Here is a 25,530-nt window from a genome sequence, read left to right on the forward strand (position 1 = left end):
GCATTCCTCCTGCTTCGCCTCATCCAGGAGCTCTCTCAGAAGAATAAACACACAAACAAACAAACATGCACTCAACCATCTGGCCCATTTTCCCCTCCCATCTGCAGAACCTCAGCCCCCAAGGGGCAGCGAGGTGCCAGGCTCTGGTGTGCATCCCTGGGAGGGGTGGGGAAGGGAGAGAGTCCCTTTCAGGGCCCAAGTGTGTGTGTGCAACTTCCTGCCCGTGAGGAAACACTCAGCTCAAATCAGCCCTGGTTCTCCTTTCCTTGCTCTGGCCTCACAGGAGGAGCTGGCGGCGAGCCGTGGGCCGCTCTGGCCTCAGCCAGAGTTCCCGGCCAAACACGGGAGGAGAGATGCCCTGGACCGTCCTGCTCTTTGCAGCTGGTGAGCCTGATGCCTCTGCGCCCCCTCCCCCACCACCCCGCTCCTCCCACCCCTGCCCACCTGGCCTCTGCTGGGGGGACAGAGGGTGGGGGACCAAAACCTGGTGCTGGAGAGGCTGAACCCTGACAGATTTGCCTCAGAGCCTAGGAAATGCCCCCAGGAGCAGGAGTTTCTCTTGTTAGGTCTCCTTACCCACCCCCATCCAGGGTCCCAGAAATGCCACCCCACTCAAGACAGCAGTGCCCACGCCCCATGACTCAGCCCCGCTTGGCCTCTGCAGGCTCCTACCTCCAGGGCTGGGGCAGCAGGAGGATCTGCTGGGGGGAGTCTGGGGGGCGGTGAAGCTGGACATGGGAGGGCGTGTATGGACCTCACCGGAGCCAGACATTCTGCTGAGCCAGGGGGCAGGCAGCTGGGGAGACACTGGTCCTTCCTGCAGGAAACTGGGCCCCCAAAATCATATTCCTGGGAGTTTCTGTTTTGGCTCAACGGGTTACAAACCCGAATAGTGTCCACGAGGATGTGGGTTTGATCCCTGGGCCTCGTTCAGTGGGTTGGTGCAGATCACAGACATAGCTCGGATCCCACGTTGCTGTGGCTGTGGCGTAGGCCAGCATCTGCAACTCTAATTCAACCCCTAGCCTGGGAACTTCCATATGCTGAAGGCGTAGCCCTAAAAAGCCAAAAAAAAAAAAAAAGGAAAGAAAAAGAAAATCATATTCCTCACCACATACTGAGAAATGGATGGAAGAGATCCCCTCTGCCCTCCCCTCCCACCTCATGCACTGCCCCCCTCCCGCCACCCAGGTTCCTTGAACACCCCACACACCTTCCAGCCTCCAGACTTTGTCCCAGATGGTCCCTCTGCCTGGAATGCTCACACCCAGCTCTTCCTGCGCCGTCTCTCCCTGGAATCCCTCACGGCCACCCCGGCCAACACAGCCTTCCTACCACCCTTGTCTCCTTGTCTGTCTGTCTGTCTCATCCACTGCTTTGCCCCCAGCACCTCAACGGGGCCTGGCATGTAGTCGATTCTGTTGATCGAAGTAATACAAGTATAATTCAGAGGCTGTGTAAATACCCAAGGCTACGGTAATAAAAGGACTCAAATGCAGTGACCCCCTCGCCACGTGCTGGGCACTTAATCCCCTTGACTTTGCAGCAGGGTACGGAAGACCAGCCTCCAGGTGTACATAAAAACCCAAGGCCCAGGAGTTCCCGTCGTGGCGCAGTGGTTAACGAATCTGACTAGGAACCATGACGTTGCAGGTTCGATCCCTGGCCTTGCTCAGTGGGTTAAGGATCCGGCATTGCCGTGAGCTGTGGTGTAGGTCGCAGATGCGGCTTGGATCCCACGTTGCTGTGGCTCTGGCGTAGGCTGGCGGCTACAGCTCCGATTAGACCCCTAGCCTGGGAACCTCCATATGCCTCGGGAGCGGCCAAGAAATGGCAAAAAGACAAAAAGAAAAAAAGAAAATTAAAAAAACCCCAAGGCCCAGAGAGTGTGGGCCACGTGCCTAAGGCTACACGGGGAGGCAGGCCTCTGCTCTAACTACACACCCAGCCAACCTCCCTCATCTTGCTTCCCAGGTTCCTTGGCGATTCCAGCGCCGTCCATCATGCTGGTGCCTCCACACCCCAGCAGCCAGGAGGACCCCATCCACATCTCGTGTGTGGCCCCCCAGGAATTCCCAGGGGCGAATTTCACACTGTACCAAGGCGGGCAGGTGGTGCAGCAGGAGCAGGCCCCTGTGGACCAGCTCAAGGTCACCTTCAACCTGAGTGGTGGCAGCCAGGAGGCTCCAGGAAGACCATTCTATTGCCAGTATGGCGTCCTCGGTGAGCACAGGCAGCCCCAGCTATCAGACCTGAGTGAGCCCATGCACATCTCCTTCCCAGGTAAGGCCCCCTGGGGAAACAGGTCCATTTTCTCACCGTTAGGCCTTTGTATGGGCTCTTGGCTGCACCTGGAAGTCATCACAGTATGAGCCACACTCCCAACGTGCCAGGACTTACTCACTTGTCCTTGTTTAATCATCACAGTCACCCCATGCAATGGGTACAGCCATTACCCCATTTTCCAGATAAGGAAAACTGAGGCACAAGAGATGAAGCGACTGGAATTCCCGTTGTGGCTCAGCAGTAACAAACCCAACTAGTATCCATGAGGATGAGGGTTCAACCCCTGGCTTCGTTCAGTGGGTTAAAGATCTGGCATTGCTGTGACCTGTGGTGTATGTCGGAGATGCAGCTTGGATCTGGTGTTGCTGTGGCTGTGGTGTGGGCTGGTGGCTACAGCTCCAATTTGACCCCTAGCCTTGGAAATTCCATATGCCATGGGTATGGCCCTAAAAAGACAAAGAAAGAGAGAGAGAGAGAGAGAGTGAGAGGGAGGGAGGGAGGGAGGAAGAGAAAGAGAAAGAGAAAAAGAAAAAAAGGAAAAAAGAAAAAAAGAGAGCGAGATGAAGAGATTTGCCCAGGGTCACCCAGCCAGCAGGTGACCAGGCTGGGATTCCGCTGGCCTCCAAAGTCCAGGTGTTAAACCTCCATGCTCTGCTTTCCCCTCCCTTCCTGGCCAAAGAACGTGTGTGAGCACCTTCTATGCACCAGGCACTGTCCTTGGCACTGCAGTTTCAGCAGGGCATGAAACAAAGTTCCTGATCTCTCACAGGTGACATCCTGAGGAGATGGGGACAGACAATAAATAAGGAGTTTGTGGTGCAGCAGTTTAAGGATCTGGCATTGTCACTGTAGTGGCTCAGGTCACTGCGGTGCCACAGGTTTGATCCCTGGCCCACATGCCTCAGGTGTGGCCAAAAAAGAAAAAAAAAGGAGTTTGGTAATTATTCAGTCTGCCAGCAGGAGACAAGTAAAGTGGCAGGGATAAAATACAGCTTGAAGGGTGTTTTATTTGTTTTTGTTTTTTGCTTTTTATAGGGGTTTTTTAGTTCTTTTTAGGGCCACACCTGAAGCAGATGGAAGTTCCCAAGCTAAGGGTTGAATTGAAGCTGCAGCTGCTGGCCTACGCCATGGTCACAGCAATGCCAGATCAGAGCTGGATCTGTGACATATGCCACAGCTCGCAGCAATGCTGGATCTTTAACTCACCAAGCAAGGCCAGGGATTGAACTCGCAACCTCATGGACACTAGTTGGATTCGTTAACACTGAGCCACAACAGGAACTCTAAGGGTGTCATTTTTTTATTTTATTTTGTTTTATTTTTTGTCTTTTTGCCTTTTCTAGGGTGGTTCCCAGGCTAGGGGTCTGATCGGAGCTGTAGCTGCCGGCCTACGCCAGAGCCACAGCAACTCAGGATCCGAGCCGCCTCTGCGACCTACACCACAGCTCACGGCAATGCCGGATCCTTAACCCACTGAGCAAGGCCAGGAATTGAACCCAAAACCTCATGGTTCCTAGTCAGATTCGTTAACCACTGAGCCACTACAGGAACTCCCAAGGGTGTCATTTTAAATTGAGAGGAAGAGTTCCATGGTAGCATGGCTAAAGATGAAAGGACCTGGCGTTATCACTGCTGTGGCTCCAGTCACTGCAGTGGAGCAGGCTCCATCCCTGGCCTGGGTACTACACACGACCAAAAATAATAAAAATAAAAATAAGGAGTTCCTGGAGTTCCCATCGTGGCGCAGCGGTTAACGAATCCAACTAGGAACCATGAGTTTGCGGGTTCGATCCCTGCCCCTGCTCAGTGGGTTAACGATCCAGCATTGCCGTGAGCTGTGGTGTAAGTTGCAGACGCGGCTCAGATCCTGAGTTGCTGTGGCTCTGGTGTAGGCCGGCGGCTACAGCTCCGATTAGACCCCTAGCCTGGGAACCTCCATATGCCACGGGAGTGGCCCAAAAAAATAGCAAAAAGACAAAAAAAAAAAAAAAAAAAAGGGGTTCCTGTTGTGACTCGGTGGAAGCAAATCTGACTAGCATCCATGAGGACACAGGTTCGATCCCTGGTCATGCTCAGTGGGTTAAGGGTCCTGCAGATGTGGCTTGGATCTGGTGTTTCTGTGGCTGTGGTGTAGGCCAGCAGCTACAGCTCCAATTTGACCCCTAGTCTGGAAATCTCCTCATGTCGCGGGTGCAAAACACAAAAACATTTTTAGAAAATTTAAAATGTTTGTTTTTAATTTAAAAAATAACAATGAAAAAATAGAGAGGAGAGTGGCCAGGGAAGCCCTCTCTGAGGAGGTGATGTTTAAGCAATGAAGAGGAGGATGAGGAAGGATGAAGAGCCAGCCACATGGGTATCTGAAACTGGAGCATTCCCGTCAGAAGAAGCAGTCTAGGAGTTCCCATCGTGGCTCAGTGGTTAATGAATCCGACTAGGAACCATGAGGTTGCAGGTTTGATCTCTGGCCTCGCTCAGTGGGTTAAGGATCTGGCATTGCTGTGAGCTGTAGTGTAGGTTGCACATGCAGCTCGGATCTGGCATTGCTGTGGCTGTGGTGTAAGCCGGCGGCTACCGCTCCAATTTGACCCTTAGCCTGGGAACCTCCATTTGCTGCAGGTGCGACCAGACAAAAAGACAAGGGAAAAAAAAAAAAAAGAAGAAGAAGAAGCAGCAGTCTATGCTAAGCCTCTGAAGCTGGCATGTGCCTGGCAAGTTTGAATCACATGGGGGAGCTCCCATATGGCTGAATCATAGTGAGGAAGGGGGAAAATGGAGGGAGATGGCAAGGAGGATCGTGCAGGGCCTTGTGGCTGCTGCAAGGACTCTGGCTTTTCGTCTAGGTGAAACAGAGGCTGGTAGTTCCCGTCGTGACTCAGCAGTTAGCGAACACGAGTAGCATCTGTAAGGACGCATATTTGATTCCTGGCCTCGCTCAGTGGGTTAAGGATCCGGTGTTGCCATAAGCTGTGGTGTAGGTCGAAGACTTGGATCGGATCCTGTGTTGCTATGGCTGTGGTGTAGGCTGGGGCTACAGCTCCAACTGGATTCCTAGCCTGGGAACCTCCATATGCCATGGGTGCAGCCCTAATAAGACCAAAAAAAGAAAGAAAGAAAAACAGAGACTGGAAGGGCTAATGTCTTCCTCTGTTCTTTCCAGGAGAGGGGGCTGAGCCCAGGCTGTGGATCAGGGAGTTGGGAGGGAGGGAGGAGACTCCTGGTGGAGCTCCTGCGTCACCATCAGTCAGAATTTTCTTGCTGCAAAGAAAACTTTGTACCAGCAGAACCCCACAGGTTGTGATGACAGAACAGTCTCTGTGTCCTTCCCAGCCTCAGGTTCCACTATCAAAGGCCTCCTTCTCTCACCTTAGTCCTGTGGTCTCAGAGTGGGGAGGTGACAACATCTCTCCTGCCCCAGATGAATGAATGAACAAGGACTAACACTGCGAACACCAAGAGTGTGCCTCTCCTCCCCTCCTGGCTAGCTTCTGACCTCCACTGGGGTCAAGACATCTCCCCTAGGCTCCCCTGGGAGATTTCCCCGCCCCTCCTCCATGGAGGGGCAGCCAAATCTTTTGCAGAGAGGTAACCTCTGAAGCTGGGGCTTTATGCTTCTGTGACTGATCTCTTTGTGGGCCTCAGGGTCTACCACGTGGTGGGGGTGAATGTTGTTTGAACCCATTACCCAGACTGAAGCCAACAGGACTTTTCAGACCACAAGTAAATTGAAAACTTGACTCAAATTGGCTTCAGCAACAAATGAGTCTTTGGTGGGTCACAGCTCTAACTTCAGGCATGGCTGGATCCAGGTGCTCAGTGATGTCAGGAATCATATGCTACTTCTCAGCTCCGCTTTCTTCTGCCTTATTCTCAGACAGGCCCTCCCTCTCAAGGCGTCAAAATCGTACCTTGGAACTCAGATATATATCCTACCAATTTTGAGATGCTGGCCTGAAGCATAAACCTCTCTTCCCAGTGGTCTAAATAAAGTCCTAAAATTAGCCTCATTGGCTCAGCATAGGCAGCATGCCCCTCCCTGAATCAATCACACTGGTCAGGGGGAGGGAATATGCTAACTGACGAGACACCGGTATGCTCAATTCCCAGGGTCTGGCTATAGCCAAGCCAAACGGTAAAGGGGTGTAGGGGGAGGATTGGTTCGCCAAATGCAGTCTGAAGGAATGACAGGAATCCCACCTTCTCCTTGAGCCCATACAAAAATTCATGACCAGCCTAATCTCTCCCCATTTTCCTCTAGTGCCCACCTGGATCCTGGCACTCTCCTTGAGCCTGGCTGGAGCCTTCCTTCTCCTTGCTGGGCTGGTGATCATTGCCATGGTCGTCAGAAAAGGTAACAGCGGGCAGAGAAAGCATGGCCCACCAGAATGTGTAAATGCATTCCCACTCATACCTACTTTTAGGAGAACAGAGGCACACAGTAGTTCTTACTCCAAAAACTTAGCAGTTAAAAAAAAGAGAGAGAGAAAGAGATGGAGTTCCTGTCGTGGCAGAGCAGAAATGAATCCAACTAGGAACCATGAGGTTTCAGGTTGGATCCCTGGCCTCGCTCAGTGGGTTAAGGATCTGGCATTGCTGTGAGCTGTGGTTTAGGTCGAAGATGCGGCTCAGATCCGGCGTGGCTGTGGCGGTGGCGTAGGCCGGCAGCTACATCTCTGATTAGACCCTTAGCCTGGGAACCTCCATATACCACAGTGTGGCACTAAAAAGGGAAAAAAAAAAAAAAAAAAAAAAAGATAGAAAAGAAAAAAAAAAAGAGTAGTTCGTTTAGTTTAGAGGCTCAATAGGTTAAGGATCTGCTGTGACACAGGTTCAATCCCTGGCCCTGAGAACTTCTGCATGCTGTGGGTGCAGCCAAGAAAAAACAAAAACAAAACTCCCTCCAAAAATTTAGCAGTGAAGAACCCTCCAGAATTTTGTTGATAGTGGTGGGCAGGGGAAATTTCTATATGTGTGTGTATATATATGTATGTATATATGTATATTAGTGGTAATATTTATCTGTACCTATGTCTATATTGGGGGTGATATATATATATATATATAGAGAGAGAGAGAGATAGAGAGAGAGAGAGAGAGAGAGAGAGACAGAGAACAAGATACATGACATAAAAGTTACCTTTTAATTATTTTTTCCTTCCTTCCCCCCTTCCTTCCTTCCTCCCTTTCTTCCTCCTTTCTTCTCTTTCTTTCTTGACAATACCGGGTCCAGTTCTTAACCCACTGTGCCACAGAAGAACTCCATTTTAACCCTTTTTAAGTGCCTAGTTCAGCAGCATTAAGTACATTCACTTTCTTGTACAACCATGACCACCACCTATTTCCAGAATCCTTTCATCTTCCCAAACCATAGCTCTGTCCCCATTTAACACTGACTCCCCATTCCCCCTAGCCCCTGGCACCTACTGAAATTAGGGTTTTGGGGTTTTTTTGGGTATGAAGTTCCAGGGGCTAGGGATGGAATCCATACCACGGCAGTGACCTGAGCCAAACCAGTGAAAAGGCAGGATCCTCAGCTGGCTTCGACACCTGGGAACTCTGAAATTGGCATTTTTTTAAAAAAATTACATGCTTGTACTTTGACATTTTTACCAACACCTGTTACTCATGTAAGGGGGTGGGGGAGTGTCTTCAGTAGCTCTCCTGTTGAGTGGATATATGCCAGGGGAGAAGGCAAGGCTGGGCTGCAAATCTATGATGAAATTTTTGGTTTCTTGCCTTTTTGCAACAGGACTACAGTCTAACAGATGCTTTTTGTTTATTTGTTCCCAGTTAAATTAAAAAAATTGCAGAAGAAAAGGTAAGACCATCTCTGGAGGCCCTCAGAGGGTGATTTTGGGGAAATAAAACTCAGGAAATGGGTACTAACACTCAGCTGGCTACGTTCTGGGGGCAGAAGGCTAGTGGGATGATCCGCGCCCCCCAAAAAAAACAGCGCCCTCTGGTGGAAGGCGGCTTAATATATGCCATTTATGGGAGTTCCCCTTGTGGCTCAGTGGTTAAGAAACCTGACTAGGATCCATAAGGACACAGGTTCAATCCTTGGCCTTGTTCAGTGGGTTAAGAATCTGGGGTTGCAGTGAGCTGTGATGTAGATCACAGATGCGGCTTGGATCCTGCGTTGCTGTGGCTGTGGTGTAGGCTGGCAGCTGTAGCTCCAATTCGACCCCTAGCCTGGAAACCTCCATATCCCATGGGTGTAACCCTTAAAAGACAAAAAAAAAGGAAGAAAGAAAACAGATACCATTTATGAAGCCCCTACTGTGTGCTGGGCACTCTGCTAGGAGACTCTGGACCCTGAGCTTAAGTTATCCTCTCAGCAACACTGGAAGCAGGCACTACAAATAGTCCCATTTTACAGATGTGGAGGCTGAGCCTTCCTCACTTTCCTTTACCACCAGCTGCCAAAAATTGTTGAGTAATGGTTCTTGAAATCTACAGTCGGGGGAGGCGAGTGGTGCTCCCTGGGGTTGTGCAATGCCCAACTTGTGGCCTGTAGGCAGCAGCCCTGGTTTCTGAGCATCAGTATCTATCAAGTGGTTCCAGGTTACTCTCTTCTGAGAGCCAGGTGGACACGCTGCCTCCTGGATCAAATCCTGACATCACCTGGCTGTGGGGCTCCTGCAGGAGAACTTCCATGGGAGGGGATTCAGCGAGGATGGTGGGGGTGGGGGTGGAGGTGGAGGATGGAAAGTTTGGGCCCAGGGCTACCCGGAAGGAAAGAACCTCCTGCGTGAGACAAGTCGTCACTTTCTCCTGAATCCCTCTGCAGAGAGCGAGAATCCTGCTGGGCCCAAGTCAACTTCCCCGCCACAGGTCTGTGCCTCCCTGTTCCTGTCCTACATGGGGGCAGGGTCACTGCCTCCAAATGCCATCCCATCTCATCACTTGCTACTGAACCCCTTCTATACCTGCTCCCTTTGCTTAGAGTGGAGCACATACCTTCCCCTTCTTTCCCTCTCCTCCTCCTCCCCACTCCCAAGCAGTTTTCACCTCTCCCCTCTCCTTGCCCCATCCTCTCCCCTTTCACTCACTCTGCTTTAAAACACGCTTCTTTCCTGTGGTCTCAGTCTGAAAGTCACCTCTTCCAGGAAGCCTTCCCTGACTTTCTATGCAGAATCTACTCTTTATACTCACCTTGTCATTCTTAGCCCTCTGTAAAAACACAAGTAAGTAATCATTGCGTGTTTGTATAATACTGGACCATGGTCGGGGGCGGGGAGGGGGCGAGCTGCATCTGTTTTGTCTGCTACCCCCTGGGTATCCCACTTTCATAGTGCTAGGGCTGTGTCCTTAAATGGAGCCCCACTTGTGGTCCAGAAGATGCCATTCTGTGGGGTGGTTGGGGGAGAGGCAGCCAGGCTGTGAAGTGCAATGCTCTGGAAGGGGCCTCAAGCTGAGAAAACTCCATTCTCTGTACTTCTTTCACTGTCCCCTACATTTATTGAGCACCTACTCTATGCTAGGGTCTGGGAGCTCCTGAGACAACAGTGAGCCCATACTCTCGTGGGGAAACAGCCCACAAAGGGCCGGACCCTGTCTAGGCTGGAAGGGTGGACCCTGGTGGAAATGGTGTTTAATCAGAAACCTAAACGGGGGAAGTTCTATTGTGGCTCAGTGGTAACGAACCCAACTAGTAACCATGAGGACACGGGTTCAATCCCTGGCCTAGCTCAGTGGGTTAAGGATTTGGCATTGCCGTGAGCTGTGGTGTAGGTCATAGACGTGACTGGGATCTGGGGTTGCTGTGGCTGTGGTGTAAGCCAGCAGCTATAGCTCCGATTTGACTCCTAGCCTGGGAACCTCCATATGCTGCAGGTGTGGCCCTAAAAAGACCAAGAAAAGAACAAAAGAAAGAAACCTAAAGGGGGAGAAGGACAGAGTTCCCACTACAGCACAGTGGGTTAAGAATCCAAAAGCTCTGGTCTCTGTGGAGGTGTGGGTTCCATCCCTGGCTTGGTGCAGCAGGTTAAAGGATCTGGCATTGCCATAGCTGCAGTCTAGGTCACTGTGGCTTGTATTCAATCCCTGGCCGGAGAACTTCCATATGCCCTGGTTGCGGCCATTAAAAAAAAAAAAGGAAACCTAGGGGAGAAGGGAGTAGCTGGGAGGAGAATGGGTGATTAGGGGGAGAGCCCAGGGTGATAGAGGAGCTGAGAGGTGTTCTGGAAGGTGGGAGTTGAGACCAGGCACCCATTTTTGGGAGGGCAGGCAGAAGTCCCGGGCAGAGAGCTCAGAGCAGAAGAGGGATGCACTTCAATTTGTAGCTGTGCATAGGTCACCCTGTAGAATGGGCTGGAAGGGAGCAAAGAGGCTGTGTGGTGGACCCACACTCTTCCTTAAGGTGAACTTGGGGCCTGTGGGCTTGGAAGGAGGACCTGGGGAGGGCAGTGGGCAAGAAATTTGAACTGACCCAAGACCTGTTCTTCTCTTTCTGTTCCAGACATGTCCTTCGATAACTCCCTGTTTACCATCTCGGTAAGTTATCCCGTTTCTTGGTTCCTCGTTTCTTTTCTTTCTTTTCTTTTTTCTTTTCTTTTCTTTTCGTCCTTTTAGAGCCACACCCATGGCATATGGAAGTTCCCAGGTTAGGGGTTGAAAGAGAGCTGTAGCTACTGGCCTCCGCCACAGCCACAGCCACAGCCATGCGGATCTGAGCCACATCTGAGACTTATGCCACAGCTCTTGACAACACTAGATCTATAACCCACTGAGTGGGGCCAGGGATCAAACCCCGCCTCCTCATGGATGCTAGTGGGGTCCTTAACCCACTGAGCCACAACGGGAACTCCTCAGTCCTGGTTTCTGCTGACTGTTCCAACCACAGGAAGCTGGAGGCTACTACTGGGCTGGGTCCACTTGTCCCTGAACTTCGGGTGGGCCTGGGGAAAGCCCAGAATCACTGAGCAGGGATTGTTTGTGAGCTGAGAGTTAACGCTAGAAAATTCTTGGGGATTGAAGGTGGCCACGTTGTCCAAGCCTTCATGGGACGGTGGGCAGACTCCTGGTTGTCAGGGCTGCCTTAGCACTCAAAATGGTGACAGGGTAGTCAGGGAGACCTGGTGGCTTCTTTGGGGTCATGGAGCTTTGAGACTACCTGATGCGCACTGTGGTCCCCTTCTGGTATAAAGAAAAGCCTATATTTGTGTTCAGTTTCAGGACCCTCAACTTTTCTGTCTCAGACATGGGCTTCTCTTTCAGGGGGGAGGGTCTCAACTCCCCTCCTTCTGTTTAGCAAGTGGTGTTGCTTCTCCAGATCACACAATGTCCTGGCTGGGATTTGTTTGTTTGTTTCTGTCTTTTTTAGGGCTGCACTCACAGCATATGGAAGTTCTCAGGCTAGGGACTGAATCAGAGCTGTAGTCACTGGCCTACACCATAGCCACAGAAATGCCAGAACCTTAATCCACTGCGTCGGGCCAGAGATCAAACCCACGTCCTCATGGATACTTGTCGGCTTCATTACCACTGAGCCATAGAGGGAACTCCCTGTCTGGGATTTGAACCCAGGTCTATGGGACTCCTCTGCACAACTGCATGTTGTAGTGGCCTTGGGACACATTATTATTTTACTAAATTAGAAGTTATCTGAACCCTAGACACCATGGATCAAGAAAAAAATTCAGCTAGCTCTTCTCCACACAGGGGAGGGGTACAGGTGTAGGGTGCAGGTGGCTCCAGTTGAGGTGACCTCAAAGGTGCCATTTGTAAAACCTGATTCTTTGAAACTGCAATCAGAGACCCTGGGGTGAGTCAGTGGGCTTAGGGTGTCACAGTGGATAGTGGGGTTGGGGGGAAGATTGGATGGGTTCAACATAGCCCTACTGGGTGTCTGGACAAGAACACAGGCCTTCATCTCTCAGAGTTTCTTATTTCTGAAGGCAGTAGACAGATGATGCCAAATTTCACTTAAATGAGAGTGCAGAGTAGTCTCAGAGATAAGCCACAAGCAGGAGGTAGCTGCGGAGGATTGATCCAGGCTCAGGACACGTGCTTGGCACAGGCCAGTAGAACTGGGTTGCAGCAGTATGAGCAGCGGAGGGGAGGACCCGCGCAGAACTTTGGCTTTGACCCCAGGAGAAGTGGGAAACCTTGGAAGCAGAGGAGGGACGTGACCCTCTCTAAGTGCTCACGGGCGCCCTCTGGCGGCTCCATGGAGAATAGGCGGGGGGCCGTGGACTGACGGGAGTCGGCACCCAGGGGGCAGGCGACAGCGAGACTTGGTGGGTAGTTTGGTCCCATGTGTTGGCAGCGGAGGTGCAAGAAGTGAACAGATGCAGGTCAGGGCGATTCAGGGAAACATGGCACTGATTTAGGAGTGGACGAATCGGCCAAGGGAGAAGGAGGCATGGAGGAGTCCTGGAGAGACAAGAGATGGGCCACCTCACTGGGTGATGCCCCAGAGCAGATGGAGACTGGCCTCCAGTCACAGGTATACAGATGGCAAGTAGGAAGGGACTTGGCATCGGCCTATTCAGCCCTTTGAGGTCTCAGCTCAGGGAAAAAATCCTGAGCTGTTAAGACAAACCTGGCAGGAGTTCCGGTCTTGGCGCAGTGGTTAACGAGTCTGACCAGGAACCATGAGGTTGTGGGTTCCGTCCCTGGCCTTGCTCAGTGGGTTACGGATCCGACATTGCCATGAGCTGTGGTGTAGGTCCCAGACATGGCTCAGATCCTGCGTTGCTGTGCCTCTGGCATAGGCCGGCGGCTACAGCTCCGATTCGACCCCTAGCCTGGAAACCTCCATATGCCGCAGGAGCGCCCTAGAAAAGGCAAAAAGACAAAAAACAAAACAAAACAAAAAAACGCCTGGCAGGCAGGGCAGGTTCTAAAACATTGTGAAAAGCCACACTATTCATGGAACCAGCCTGCTGATCCCACCCCGACCCTCGCCACTTTTTAAAAGGCATTTTATTTATTTATTTATTTATTATTATTATTATTTTGTCTTTTTGCCTTTCCTAGGGCCACGTCCCAAGGCATATGGAGGTTCCCAGGCTAGGGGTCCAATTGGAGCTGTAGCCACCTGCCTACGCCAGAGCCACAGCAACTCGGGATCTGAGCCATGTCTGGGACCTACACTACAGCTCACAGCAGCGCCGGATCCTTAATCCACTAGGTGAGGCCAGGGATTGAACCTGCATCCTCATGGATCCTAGTTGGTTTTGTTAACTGCTGAGCCACGATGGGAACTCCAAGTTCTCTTCTATTTCTTAACACTTTCCACCCACTGGTCTCCCCCTCTGCACATCCACATACAGGTAACCATCATTAGGAACTTGCAGATACAAGCAACAGCAAAAACAGCAAGTCTATATCCTCATTCTTTTTAACACAGATGATAGCATGTAACCACACCATTATGCTCTTTTCCTTAAAAATAAGTTCTAGTGATTTTTTTTCTAGTGTGTGTGTGTGTATTTGCTTTTTTTTTTTTTTTTTGGTCTTTTGTCTTTTCTATGGCCACACTGGCAGCATATGGAGACTCCCAGGCTGGGGGTGTAATCAGAGCTGTAGCCACCAGCCTACGCCAGAACCACAGCAACGCAGGATCCAAGCCATGTCTGCGACCTACTCCACAGCTCACTGCAACACTGGATCTTTAACCCACTGAGTGAGGCCAGGGATTGAATCCGCATCCTCATGAATGCTAGTCAGGTTCACTAACTGTTAAGCCACAATGGGAACTGAAAAGAAATTTTTTAAAAAAGAATATTCATATTCTTGGGTAACCATTGCTATCATCATCCCCAAAACTTTATCTTGCAAAACAAATTTTGTTCCTATTAAACACCAACTTCCTTTTTCACCCCCAATGCAGGCCCTGGCACTCACCACTCTACTTTCTGTCACTTTGGTGATTTGCATATTCTGGATTTTATAGAGAAAAGATATACAATGTTCATCTTTATGCGTTATAGCCACCCCAGGATGGAGGGTACTGGCATTCTCCCTCATTGTACAAAAGGGGGAAATGAGGCGTAAATGGGTTGATCACACCACTGGGAAAATGTGGAGCTGGGATTTGAACCCAGGCTGTCTGGTTCCCTAGTCAGCACAGAGGAAGTCAGAACAGATGGCAGGATCCGGGCTCTGAAGCTGTGTGTGGGGGTGAAATGAGACCCCATGGACTTGGCGAATTTCAGTCGCAGAACATGGGACAACCTAAGATCCTGAAACCTCAAATCACATGGTTCTCTATTTTTCCTCCACGGATAGAAAATGACTTCAGAAGAAGATGCAGCCACGGTGGATGCTCCCTCAGGCTCCAATAAGACACCTGACAACTCTGGGCCTTGGAAGAGGACTAACTCCACGTCATCCTCACCTGAGCCTCCTGAATTCAGCACTTTCCGGGCCTGCTAGGGGGATCCCTCTCTCTATGTCTCTGTGCCCTCCATTCAGCCCTCTCCCTGAGCTGGCCGGCCTATTTGGTGCCTCAGGCCCCTCCAGCTACTTTGGGGACTTCTGGCTGCTGCTTACTCAGGGAAGTGAACAGAGGCGATTAAGGGGAACCCTGGCCTTGCAGAGGGGCAGGGGTGGGAGAACGAGTGCAAGCACTGGCCTAGAGGCTGGATGGAAAGTAGGAAGCCTCTCTTTGGATTCCCAGCTTCCCAGGCCACCAGTGAAGGAGATGTTAGGTTCCCTGCTGGCCCTTTGCTGGGGCACTGTGAAGTCTGAGCTCTCTGCACACCTCTCTGGTTTCCTCCTTCTATGCCACACCTAACTTGACCAACCTGGCTGGTTTTCTGGAGCATAGGGTACCTGGGGGTATATTCTGTGTGCCCTGCTGGCATGCCTAAGTTATTAATTATAATGTGTTGAGCTGTTCTCAAAGTCTCGATGGAATGTACTCCTTCAAGCCCGGGGCTTCTGGGGTCCAATCACTGATTGTAGCACTCAGTGTGGTGTATGGGGAAGCTCTCGGGGGTGCGTGGATGGGGTAGTACCACGTGGGCCTCAGCTAAATTCTTTGTATTGGTGAGCACAGGAGGTGGAATGATGGTGGGGTGGAGGAAGAGGAACATTGGGAAGGACAGTACTAAATGAGCAGGTCTAGGTTAGAGAGGCAGCTGGAGAATGTGGCTGCAAACCCCTTTGGAACTCCCCCAAAGAGAATGGGCCCCTGGACCAGTGGAGGGGGGAACTGGAGGGAAGACAGATATGTGTTTGTGTGTGTATGGAAAGGGGCACTTGGCCCCGATTTGCTGGCCAGCCATCATTCGGGGCAGGGAAAGTAGAAGAGGAAAGGGGCTAAAGGAGGGGTCCAAGAATTTTTTGTAGGGGAGAAGACAGTGAAGGGCTGAGGATGGAGGAGGAGGGCCCTAGAGTAAGGGGCTGGAGATGATGGAGTGGAGCGGAGGAGTGGCTGAGTGCTCAGGCAGGAGTTCCCGGTGGGGTACTGGGGTCAAGTCCTAACTCAAACTGTTTTTCCATCCCGCCGGCTGCGGCTGGGGCGTGTCCCTACGTCCTGTCCCCGCCCCTCACTCCGGTCTTCCCCTGAACCCAGAGCCTCACAAAGCAAGCGGGAGGGAACAGGACCGGTGTAGGGGCGGGGCCTCTTCGCAGCTGGACCCCGCCCCTCAGCGTGTCACCTCACAAAGCCGGGAGGGGCAACGGGCGGACCCAAGCTTCAGGGGCGTGTCGGAGCTGCTGGGCGTCAGGTCCGCCCCCGCCGTTTTTCTAGCTGGGGAGCCACCTCTCTGGGCACGACTGTCGGGGCGGGGCAAGGGGGCGTGTCCGGGGCATAAGCACCGTCCCCCTGACGCGCGTTCCGGCCCCCTCCCTCCCCGGGCCTCGGCGGCCTCACTGCCTCACAAAGCACCGCCGGCAGTTCAGGCCGCGCCGGGCGGGGGGCGGGGCCGAGGCCCAGGGGCGTGTTCGCGCCGCAAGCACCTCCCCCGACGTACGCTCTTGTCCCCGCTGTTCCTGGACCGCGGAGTCACCTCACAAAGCGGCGACCGCTCGCGCGGGGCGGGGCGGGGTTGGGTGGGGCAGGCCCCGCCCCTCCAGCGTGCTCCCTCCCAGCGCCCAGGGCCGCCGGCAGGGGGCGCTGCGCCACGGGGCCGGGCAGCAGCCGCGGTGGCGGCGAGGCGGCGCGTGGCCGGCAGGCGGCGCTGCCCGGCTCGGCCTCTGCCTCGGCCTGCGCGGCGGCGGCAGCGGCGGCAGCGGCGGCGGCCTGGGCCCGGGCGCGGCGGCGGCGGCGGCGGCGGGGCCTGGAGCCGGATCTAAGATGGCAGCAGCGACGGCGGCGGCGGGGCCGGGCGTGGGCGGCGCAGGGGCGGCCGGCCCGGGTGTCGCGGGGCCCTGCGGGGCCGTGTCCGTGTTCCCCGGCGCCCGCCTCCTCACCATCGGCGACGCGAACGGCGAGATCCAGCGGCACGCGGAGCAGCAGGCACTGCGCCTCGAGGTGCGCGCCGGCCCGGACGCGGCGGGCATCGCCCTCTACAGCCGTGAGTGCGGGGCTCCGGGGCCGGGCCGAGGGCCGGGTTGCGCGCGGGGGCTGCGCACGAGGCCGGCAGGGCGGGGGGCCCAGGGCGGGAGGGACGCGACCACAGTGAGGGGCCCGGGGCCCCGAGGGTGAGGGGCCCTGACTCGTGGGGGCCTGGGGTGGGGTCCTTGGGGCCGAGCCGGGGGAGTTAGGTGTGCGGGTCCCCGAGTTGAGGGGTGTGGAGGGACGGTGTCAAGCGGCAGAAAAAGAGGGCGTGCGTGGTGGCCAGAGGTGAGGTGCCCGGACTATGGAGGGAAGCGGGAAATGGGGGAGTAGTGAGGGCCCTGAGATTGGGAGGGGGTGAGCAGGAAGTGGGGGGCCGCGAGTGGAAGGGAGAATTCGCAGGAAGCTGGGGTTGTGGAGGCTGGGTGGGAGGGGAGGGGGCCTGAGGCGTGGGAGAGGTGGGAGTCTGGGGGCGGGTGTGGCCGCCCTAGCTGGGAGGAGGGGGTGTGTGGCCACCTCGGGAGACCCTCTGAACTGCCAAGGACGGTTGGAAAGTGGTGCCCAGCCTGGAGGACCCTGTGCCACCCATCCGGAGGGCTTGGCAATCCGGACCCCCGAGTGGGAAACTTCTAGATCTGAGGAGAGGGCCCATGCGAGGTTGGTGCGAGCCACTGGCTGTGAGCCTCGTGGATACGTGGATGGGTAGGGTCCCTTCTTGATGCCCGGCTCTGAAGTAAGGGGTAACATTGCCTCCTTCTTCGCCACGGTCCTCCGATTTTCCTTTTTGGGGATGTGAGAAGTGGGCTGAATTTTCAGAAGCGAGTTTCAAAACTGACATTTCGGTGGGGGGAAAAAATTACAAAGGTGTTTGCCGAGGACTCTGCTTCTTTGTAGTTTATCCTTTTTCTTCCTCTTGTTACTCTTTCTTATCTGTTGTCTTCTGTCAGGATTCCGCCTTCACATTTTGTTATACTGTTACACTTAGCTTTGTCTCTCCGGGTTTCTTGCCCTGATGCTCTGGGGAGTCACTGAGGAGGCCTTTCCTGGCTTTGGCCTCTGTGAGTTTTCTGCCACTTTGGGAACAGGGTTTTCTGAAGGGAAGTGTATGGAGCTCAGGCAGAGGGTGCTCCCCACACCTCAACTTGGAAAACCCAAATAAGGGAGCTCCCAGTGTTGCATGACTTTTTTGACTTTCTTGGACCAGATGAGGAGAGAGAAGGGTATCCCGGGGGGGATTGGAGCTCAGGACAGACACTTAAGCCCAACAGGATCCCCCAGATCGTAAGCATGGCTGTTTATTCAACCAGCATTAATAGGGTGGAGAACAGTGTAGGGCAGCGTTTCTCAAACTAGGGTCCCAGGGCTGATCCTCAAAGGAGTTCCACAGGAGTTGGTTTTTCTTTGTAAATAAACTTCTTTTGATTTTTGAAAGGTTTTAGGTTTATTGAATTACTAGGAAGGTAGTACAAAGTGTTCCCACCCACTCTACACGTAGTCTTGAGGTCTTGCCTCTGTACGTCTTTCTCTGGGATAGTTTTTGCTTTTGTGTTGTTTTGTGGATACACACAGAATTGTTATTGGTTCTAAAAAGAACCCTTCTCTTTTATTTATTTATTTTTTTTGTCTTTTTTTTTGCTAATTCTTGGGCCGCTCTCGCGGCATATGGAGGTTCCCAGGCTAGGGGTCTAATCGGAGCCGTAGCCACCAGCCTACGCCAGAGCCACAGCAACGTGGGATCCGAGCCGCGTCTGCAGCCTACACCACAGCTCACGGCAACACCTGATTGTTAACCCACTGAGCAAGGGCAGGGACCGAACCTGCAACCTCATGGTTGCTAGTCGGATTCGTTAACCACTGCGCCACGATGGGAACTCCCCCCTTCTCTTTTAGAGATCATTTATAACAAGCCTTGGGAGTTCCCATCGTGGTACAGTGGGAACGAATCCGACTAGGAACCATGAGGTTGTGGGTTTGATTCCCTGGCCTCGCTTGGTAGGTTAAGGATCCGGCGTTGCCCTGAGCTGTGGTGTAGGTTGCAGATGCGGCACGGGTCCTGCGTTGCAGTTGCTGTGATTGTGGTGTAGGCTGGCAGCTGTAGCTCTGACGACCCCTATCCTGGGAACTTCAGTATGCTGTGGGTGCGGCCCTAAAAAGCAAAAACAAACAAACAAAAAACCAAAACCAAAAAACAAAAACTGAAGCCTTGTCAAGAGGAGAAAGTCCATGTTTCTCAAACTGAGTATCTCTGTCTGGGATGATAAAATCTTGGATATGAAAGAATCTTTTCCCCTTTCTGTTCAAGGATCATTGATGCAGGGTTGAGAGTCAGGGTTCTGGAGCTGGCTGACTCTGGTTGTATTAGTTCCCTCCGGCTGTTGTAACAAACTTAGTGGCTTAGAACATCAGGAATGTATTCTCTCATAGTCGAAAATCAAGGTGTTGGCAGGGCCACACTCCCTCCAGAGGTTCTAGAGGAGGCTCTTCTTCCAGCTTTCAGTGGCTCCAGGCTCGGCTTGGCTGGAGGCAACAGAAATCCAGTCTCTGCCTCTGTCCTCACATGGCTGCTCCCCTCTGTCTCTGTGTCTTTCCCTACAAGTTCACCTGTCACTGGATTTAGGGTCTTCATCTTGAGAGCCTTAATTATATCTGTAAGACCCTTTTCCCAAATAAAGTCATATCCACAGGTTCCGGAGGTTAGGGCTTGGACAGATTTTTTGGAGGGGTGGGGGTCCACTACATGGCTAGACTGATGCCCTGTAGGCAGTTGTGAGTCTCTGTGCCTCAGTTTCCTCAGTGGTAGAATGGAGGTGATGACCGTTCTGTGTGGTGCAGTGTGTTTGCTCAGTACATGAACACTGCTTTGGAGGTAGCGCCTGTTCCCATTAGGAGCTGGCAATGGCCTGCCTCAGGGGTGGCCAGCTCACTGCTCAGGGCAAGGCAGCACTGGTTCCTGAGCCCCACTGGAGTGTGTGGGCCCCCAGGGAGGATTGCTCTGAAGTCTGCCGAGGGAGAGCAAAGTCCTGGATGAGCAGGCCCAGCCTGCTGGGTGTGGAGGGCTGGCCGATGGTCCCCTGGAAAAAGGCGGAGGTGGTCCAGCCACTGGAGGGAGGATATGTGGGAATGCGTCTGCTGGGCAGGCTGGGGGCACTTAGGGGTAAACCACGCTGCTGGGAGGGAGCTTTAGGCCTTCTCTTAGGATGAACTTCCTTCCCTGGCCTCAGCATTTTCCAGCCTGGACCCTTCTGGGACCTGAATGCCTTGCAAGTGAGAAGGCTCCAGGAGCCCTTGTTCCACCTACCTGTTTCTCATGAGGTGGGGTCCTGCAAGCCGCTTGTATTTGCAGATCCCTGTGTGTGGGTGTGGCTGGGGGGTGGATGGGTGGTCGGCCAAGACTTCTGCCTGAATCTTTCAGTGCTTCACAGCCGGGAGGCGAGCCAGAGATGTCCTTGGGTTGCTGTTGAGGGTCCTGAATGTGGAGTCTGCCTGGTGTGAGTCACCAGCTACGTGGTCTTGAACCAGCCACTTCACCTGTAGCAACAGTTGTTTCCTCACCTGTTGTGACAGGTATCTGTGCACGGCCTTGGTTTCCTCATCTGCAGTGGGGATAATGCCACTGGTGGCCCAAGAATGTGGGGGAAGTGCATCTCGGTCAAGGGTATCTGTGTATAGATTTTGTAGCAAGTGATGCTGTTGGCATGGAATGGTGAAGAGCTGGCTTTTCTAGGAGGGAGCCCCTGCTGCTGCCAGGAGAGGGACCCTTGGGCCGCAGCCTCTGTCTCAGGTGGCAGGGCTGGGAGATGGGTGTGGGTAGCAGGACCTACAGTCCTGTTCCTTGATGTCTGCAGTCTCCATGTGGGAAAGATGACAGCTGGGCAAGGCCCTGTCCCAGTTCACCTGCAGTGAACGGTAACCCTCCTCACTCCTTTCTTGCCACTTGATGTCACGCTGGCTGGCCTGTGTCCATGGCATTGGCTAAATGGCAGCTACCAAAACCAGGCCATTTTCCCTGAGCAGAGGCACTGGTTTCCCGGGCCTTGAGGAAGCCTTGGCACTGCCTCCGGAGTTCTTGGACACAGGCTGCCCACCCCTTGCAGGGAGACAGCTCCGTGGGAACCCTGTCGGCCCGGGGCAGCTGGGGCAGTGAACAGAACAGACTCTCAGTTCCTCAGCTCCGTGGCGGCCTTTCTGGAGATGACTGTGTTGCTTTTCTTCCTTGGTTCTCTGGTCTCTCCCCGCCCTGTGGGTTCAGAAGGGACGTATAGCAGGGCTGGCTCTGACAGGGGCTAACTTTCAGTTCGTGGGGGCCTGCCAGGGAGTGGAAACCCCAGAGAAAAAACCCTCTGTAAGAACAAGGTGAAGAAAAATGGTCTGATGCCACCACAGAATCAGGAACCCTCTGACTTCCTTCGGTCACGCTCTTGGTAGCCTCCCTCCCCACTCCCCAACAGCTGGGGTGAGGGGGTTTCAGGAGGGTAAGGGTTCTGAAGAGTTTGTCCAGCCTTTAGAATATTCAGTGTCAAACTGGGGTGACAACACAGAAAGCTAGTCACACCAAAGGGCATTTGCATTTCACTAGTGCCTGCTAGTTGCTCCTGGCTGCTGTCATTTATTGAGCATTTACTATGTGCCAGGCCTTGCTTAAACCTGTGTTCAGTGTCTCAAATGCTCGACCTTGGGGGCAGCTGGAGACAGGATAATAGCATAAATCAGAGCCCACGGGCAACCTGGGGGCCAGATCAGGCCTGCAGCCAGTTTTTTTAACCAGTGAGAGCTAAGGGAGGTTTGTACTTTTTTTTTCTTTTTTCTTTTGGGGGCTGCACCCATGGCATATGGAAGTTCCCAGGCTAGGGGTCAAATCTGAGCTACATCTGAGTCTGCAGCCTACACCACAGCTCATAGCAACACCGGATCCCTGACCCACTGAGCAAGGCCAGGGATGAAACCAAGCCGCTGAAGTGACGACACTGGACCCTTAATCTGCAGTGCCACAAGAGAACTCTGGTACATTTTGGAAGGATTGATTTTTTTTTTTTTTTTTTTTTTTTTTGTCTTTTTGCCTTTTCTAGGGCCACATGGAGGTTCCCAGGCTAGGGGTTCAATCGAAGCTGTAGCCACCGGCCGACGCCAGAGCCACAGCAACGCGGGATCTGAGCTGAGTCTGAGACCTACACCACAGCTCATGGCAACGCTAGATCCTTAACCCACGGTGCAAGGCCAGGGATCAAACCTGCAACCTCATGGTTCCTAGTCGGATTCGTTAACCACTGTGCCACAACGGGAACTCCCTGGAAGGATTGATTTTTTAAAAAAGGAGAATGTTCAACCGATATAATAGAGTTCTGTAAGACCTAAAATATTTACTTACTGACCCTTCACAGAGAAAGCTTGCAGTCTCTGGGATGAATGAACAAATGGCAGGAAGAAGGAGAACTTGGGGACTCAGCCCCAGTCAGGCTTGGCAGATCTGCCACAGTTCTAGAGAAACCCCAAAGCCCTTCTTTGTGCAGGTCTGTTTGTTTTGATTGTGAAGTGTCCTGATTGCTCAGGCCAAAGAGAGTTCCCTTTTTGGACCGCATGGGCCGGTTAGCCTGACACGTGTGGCCCTTGCTGTGTCCTTAGGACAGTTCTAGGAGGTCAGGGAAAGCACTCCCATTTTATTATTGGAAACGCAGAGATGAAAAGACTTGACCAAATAAAGCGGCTGGCAGGCAGCAGAGCTGACTTTGGAGTTCATGGCTGTTGGACCCTCTGTCTCACTGCGGAGTGGTTTAGTGAAAAACAGTGGTCAAGATTCTATTTATACAGGCGTAACAGAGACCCAGAGTGGCAGTGGTTTAAACAGGATGGCATTTTATTTCTTGTGCTCTCGTCCTAAAGTCTTGGAGGTTGGCAGACCTGGGCTGGTGTGGAAGCTCTGCTTCAGGAAGTCCCTGGATCAGGTCCTTCCAGCTAAGCCCACTCCTGCCTTCCCAGGATCAGCTCTTGTCATCATGGATCATCATGGCGTCTGGAGTCCAGCTCTTACACTCTGGTTTCCAGACAGCAGGATTAAGGAAGAGACAAAGGGTGCCAAGGGCATTGCCAGGTGTCTGCCAGGGGAGGTTCCCAGAAGGTGCCCTGGGTGCTTCTGCTTTCATCCCATTGGCTAGAATGGTGCAGTCACATGGCCATTTGCTAGCTGCAAGGGAGCCTGGGAAATGTAGTCTTTAGTCCGAGTGGCCCTGTGCTCAGCTAACTTGAGGGTTTCTTTTTCTGTGGGAGAAAGGGAGAACAGACACTGGGAGACAGTAGGTAGGATGTGGATGTAACCACCAGAGTGTTGGGAAGGATATTCCTGGTTTATGGAAAGGCTCAAGTAGGAGGTTGGGGACAGCAGCCTAGCATGGAGCAAAGGGGTCCCACAGAGGAATGGAGAAACTAAAGGGCGGGTAATAGAATTTCCCAAGTGATGGGGGCCTTTTCAAACCTCTGTGTGGTCAGGAGTGGCCTGCCATTTTTCACGGATGGGGGCCCTAACATGATAAGAATGGAACTTAGAAATGCAGACTAGAGAATGTAACAGAAATGTAACCAAATAGTTTCACCTTAGCCTGCCCCTGAAGCATGTCAGAGGCTGGGAATCATGTTATGGAACAAAAGTCTGCCCAGGGCAGCAGGGACAAGGTGGCAGAGGCCATTACCAGGGGTGGTGAGTGATCTGCCTAAAAAGTATGCTCTACTATGTGGTTAAAATAAAAGGAGACTAGTAGTATTTTTAAAATCAGGATTTCACATCAAAATCTGGCTTTTGGAGTTCCCTAGTGGCTCAGCAGGTTAAAGCTCCATAAGGGTTAAGGCATTGTCACTGCTGTGGCCCAGGTGCAGTTCTGTCCCTGGCCTGGGAATTTACATATGTCACAGGCACAGCCCCCCCAAAAAAGAAAAAAAATCTGGCCTTGTACTTCTGAAAAATGTGGAAGGCTGCAGCCCTGGGCCTACACACCCGAGGCTAAGTTGGATGGCAGTGCAGTCTTCAAAAGGAGCATGAACCTCCAATGCCCAGCATCCCCTTCCTGCTCTCTGCCCGCCCACCCAGCACAGGCCTCACGCCAGTAACCATTTGCTCTCTCACTGGCAGTGGTTTGTTTCTTAAAGTAGAGAGGCATTTCTCTGAACCCGCGTTTCCATCAGGCGTGGGAAAATGTCTCTTACTCTTAGTCCACGCCCTTCTTTGGCCTCTGCACCTCCTCCTGAGGGGCTGAATTGGAGCCCCAAGCAGCTGGGGGCTGTTATGCCAATCCAAGCTCCCAGACCACGCCCACTGCCCACCTCCTGAGCCCCTCCCTTTCCTTACTTCCCTGCACCTGTGTAAGCCCAAGACCCTCGCTGGCAATTTGGAAATCCAAAAGTTCTGAAAACCTCATTTGACAGCAAGATCCAACCTGACCCAAATGGGCAAACTCCTGCCTGAGCTGCCACATGGGGTTCTTTCTCATCTCTGCACATCCAGTTTATTTTTTTTAATTTATTTTATTTTATTTTACTTTTTTCCTCCTTAAAAGGTACTTTATTTATTTATATTTATTGAACTATAGTTGTGCACATGCAGTTTAGATTGACTGTTCACACGTTTTGGAACGGGGCTTGGTTACTGATGTTACCCATTCTCTGCGAGGGATAATCCACGTGGTCTGTGCCTTGTTAACCCTTTTTTCAAATCTGAAGAGTTTGTAATCCGAAACACACCAGGCCCCACGTGTTTCAGGCAGGGACTGAGGGCCTGGCATGGTACCCACATGAGATCACAGGTGAAACGTGGTCCACGCCATGAGCAGCACCTGGCAAGCAAGCGCAGGCATTAGGTATAGGGGGCTGGGTGAGGCAGGCGGGCAGGGCCCTTCAGCAGGAGGATGGCGTTAGGTCATCGGCGATTCTGAGGTGTCTTCTGAGACCAGGTCAGATCTTGCAGAATGGGGGAGGCTTGGGACCCCTTGGTGGCTGGCGTGGTTCCTTTCTCAGAGAGCCTGGGAAGGCAGCTGGGGAGGCGGTGAGTTTGCCAGGACATTGGGAGACAGGGAGGCATGGAGGCCCAGACCTGAGACTGACTTGGCTGTTCCTGAGGAGGATGGCTGGGAGGGGCTTCAGGCAGCTCAGAGCTAAGGCTCTGAACCTGAAGTTCTTGGACGGCCCCCTGGGGAGGCTCATGGGATGAGCCCTTGAAATCATGTGTAGTTCAAATAGGGCAGAGGGACCAGAGGCTGAGACCTCAGAGAAGGCTCCTTGGTTGTGGGAAAGGGGTGACAGTAGCACCTCTCTGGAGGGAACACGTGTAAATGCTGTTGCTTTCTGTAAGCTGTGACCGAGGTACTGTTGTTGGTTCTCTGTGCATTTTTCTAGGGGGAGGCTCCCTTGCTTTTGATCCCCCTCAGAGGGGTCTGGGACACTAGAAAAGGCTGACAGCTGCTGGAGGACAGCAGCGATTGGGGAGTAAAGTGGATGCCCCTGGCTTGTTTGGGATGGGGGTGGTCATGGTGGGGTGGGGGGGCTGGTGTGTCTCTGTGTGTGTCCACTCCAGGAGTGGCTTTGAATGGCGTGAGAGCCAAGGGGAGGTCACTAGATTTCTGAGTAGGAGGGGTAGCCTCTTCGAGGGTGGGGTGGGGTCCCAGGCAGGTGACAGGCCTGGGGAGGGCCAGGTGGCAGAGTCTGAGTGGGAGAGATGGAGGAGGAGCTACCTCACCCAGGAGGAGTTCTTTGAAAATGTGGAGATCCAACCTTTCCTTCTTCCAACCAGAAACATGTATTCAGAGTGAACT

The 25,530-nt window shown here is 52.9% G+C and overlaps 3 protein-coding genes across 12 annotated transcripts in view; 2 read left to right on the forward strand and 1 right to left on the reverse strand.

Annotated features, from left to right (window-relative positions):
- The window catches only part of KANK2 (KN motif and ankyrin repeat domains 2), a 468,727-nt gene that overhangs the window by 129,222 nt on the left and 313,975 nt on the right, over positions 1 to 25,530 (reverse strand). The gene's annotated exons all lie outside the window — the stretch shown is intronic.
- Positions 261 to 15,135, forward strand: C2H19orf38 (chromosome 2 C19orf38 homolog). Its single transcript, XM_013994683.3, has 7 exons — positions 261 to 384; positions 1,975 to 2,283; positions 6,545 to 6,637; positions 8,077 to 8,104; positions 9,077 to 9,120; positions 10,748 to 10,782; positions 14,524 to 15,135. Exons 1-7 carry the CDS (start codon positions 354 to 356, stop codon positions 14,668 to 14,670), a joined length of 687 nt encoding a protein of 228 aa, XP_013850137.1. The 5' UTR covers positions 261 to 353; the 3' UTR covers positions 14,671 to 15,135.
- CARM1 (coactivator associated arginine methyltransferase 1) overlaps positions 16,469 to 25,530 on the forward strand; it is a 42,771-nt gene continuing 33,709 nt past the window's right edge. For 4 of the 10 annotated variants that reach the window (XM_021083822.2, XM_021083823.2, XM_085012946.1 and 1 more), the window contains exon 1: positions 16,469 to 16,757. In XM_021083822.2, the coding sequence (XP_020939481.1) occupies positions 16,538 to 16,757 (220 nt within the window). In that variant the 5' untranslated portion in view covers positions 16,469 to 16,537. Of the gene's footprint in view, positions 16,758 to 16,838; positions 17,027 to 17,177; positions 17,396 to 24,604; positions 24,673 to 25,530 lie in introns of those variants that run through there. The other 6 variants (XM_085012950.1, XM_085012952.1, XM_085012954.1 and 3 more) reach the window with 3 other exon arrangements.

The sequence above is a fragment of the Sus scrofa genome, chromosome 2 (genome assembly GCF_054392235.1).
Source record: "Sus scrofa isolate SSC_HxYL_T2T_F1_AM1 chromosome 2, Sscrofa_HxYL_maternal_Yorkshire_Landrace_v2.0, whole genome shotgun sequence".
NCBI classification, from domain to species: Eukaryota; Metazoa; Chordata; class Mammalia; order Artiodactyla; family Suidae; genus Sus; species Sus scrofa.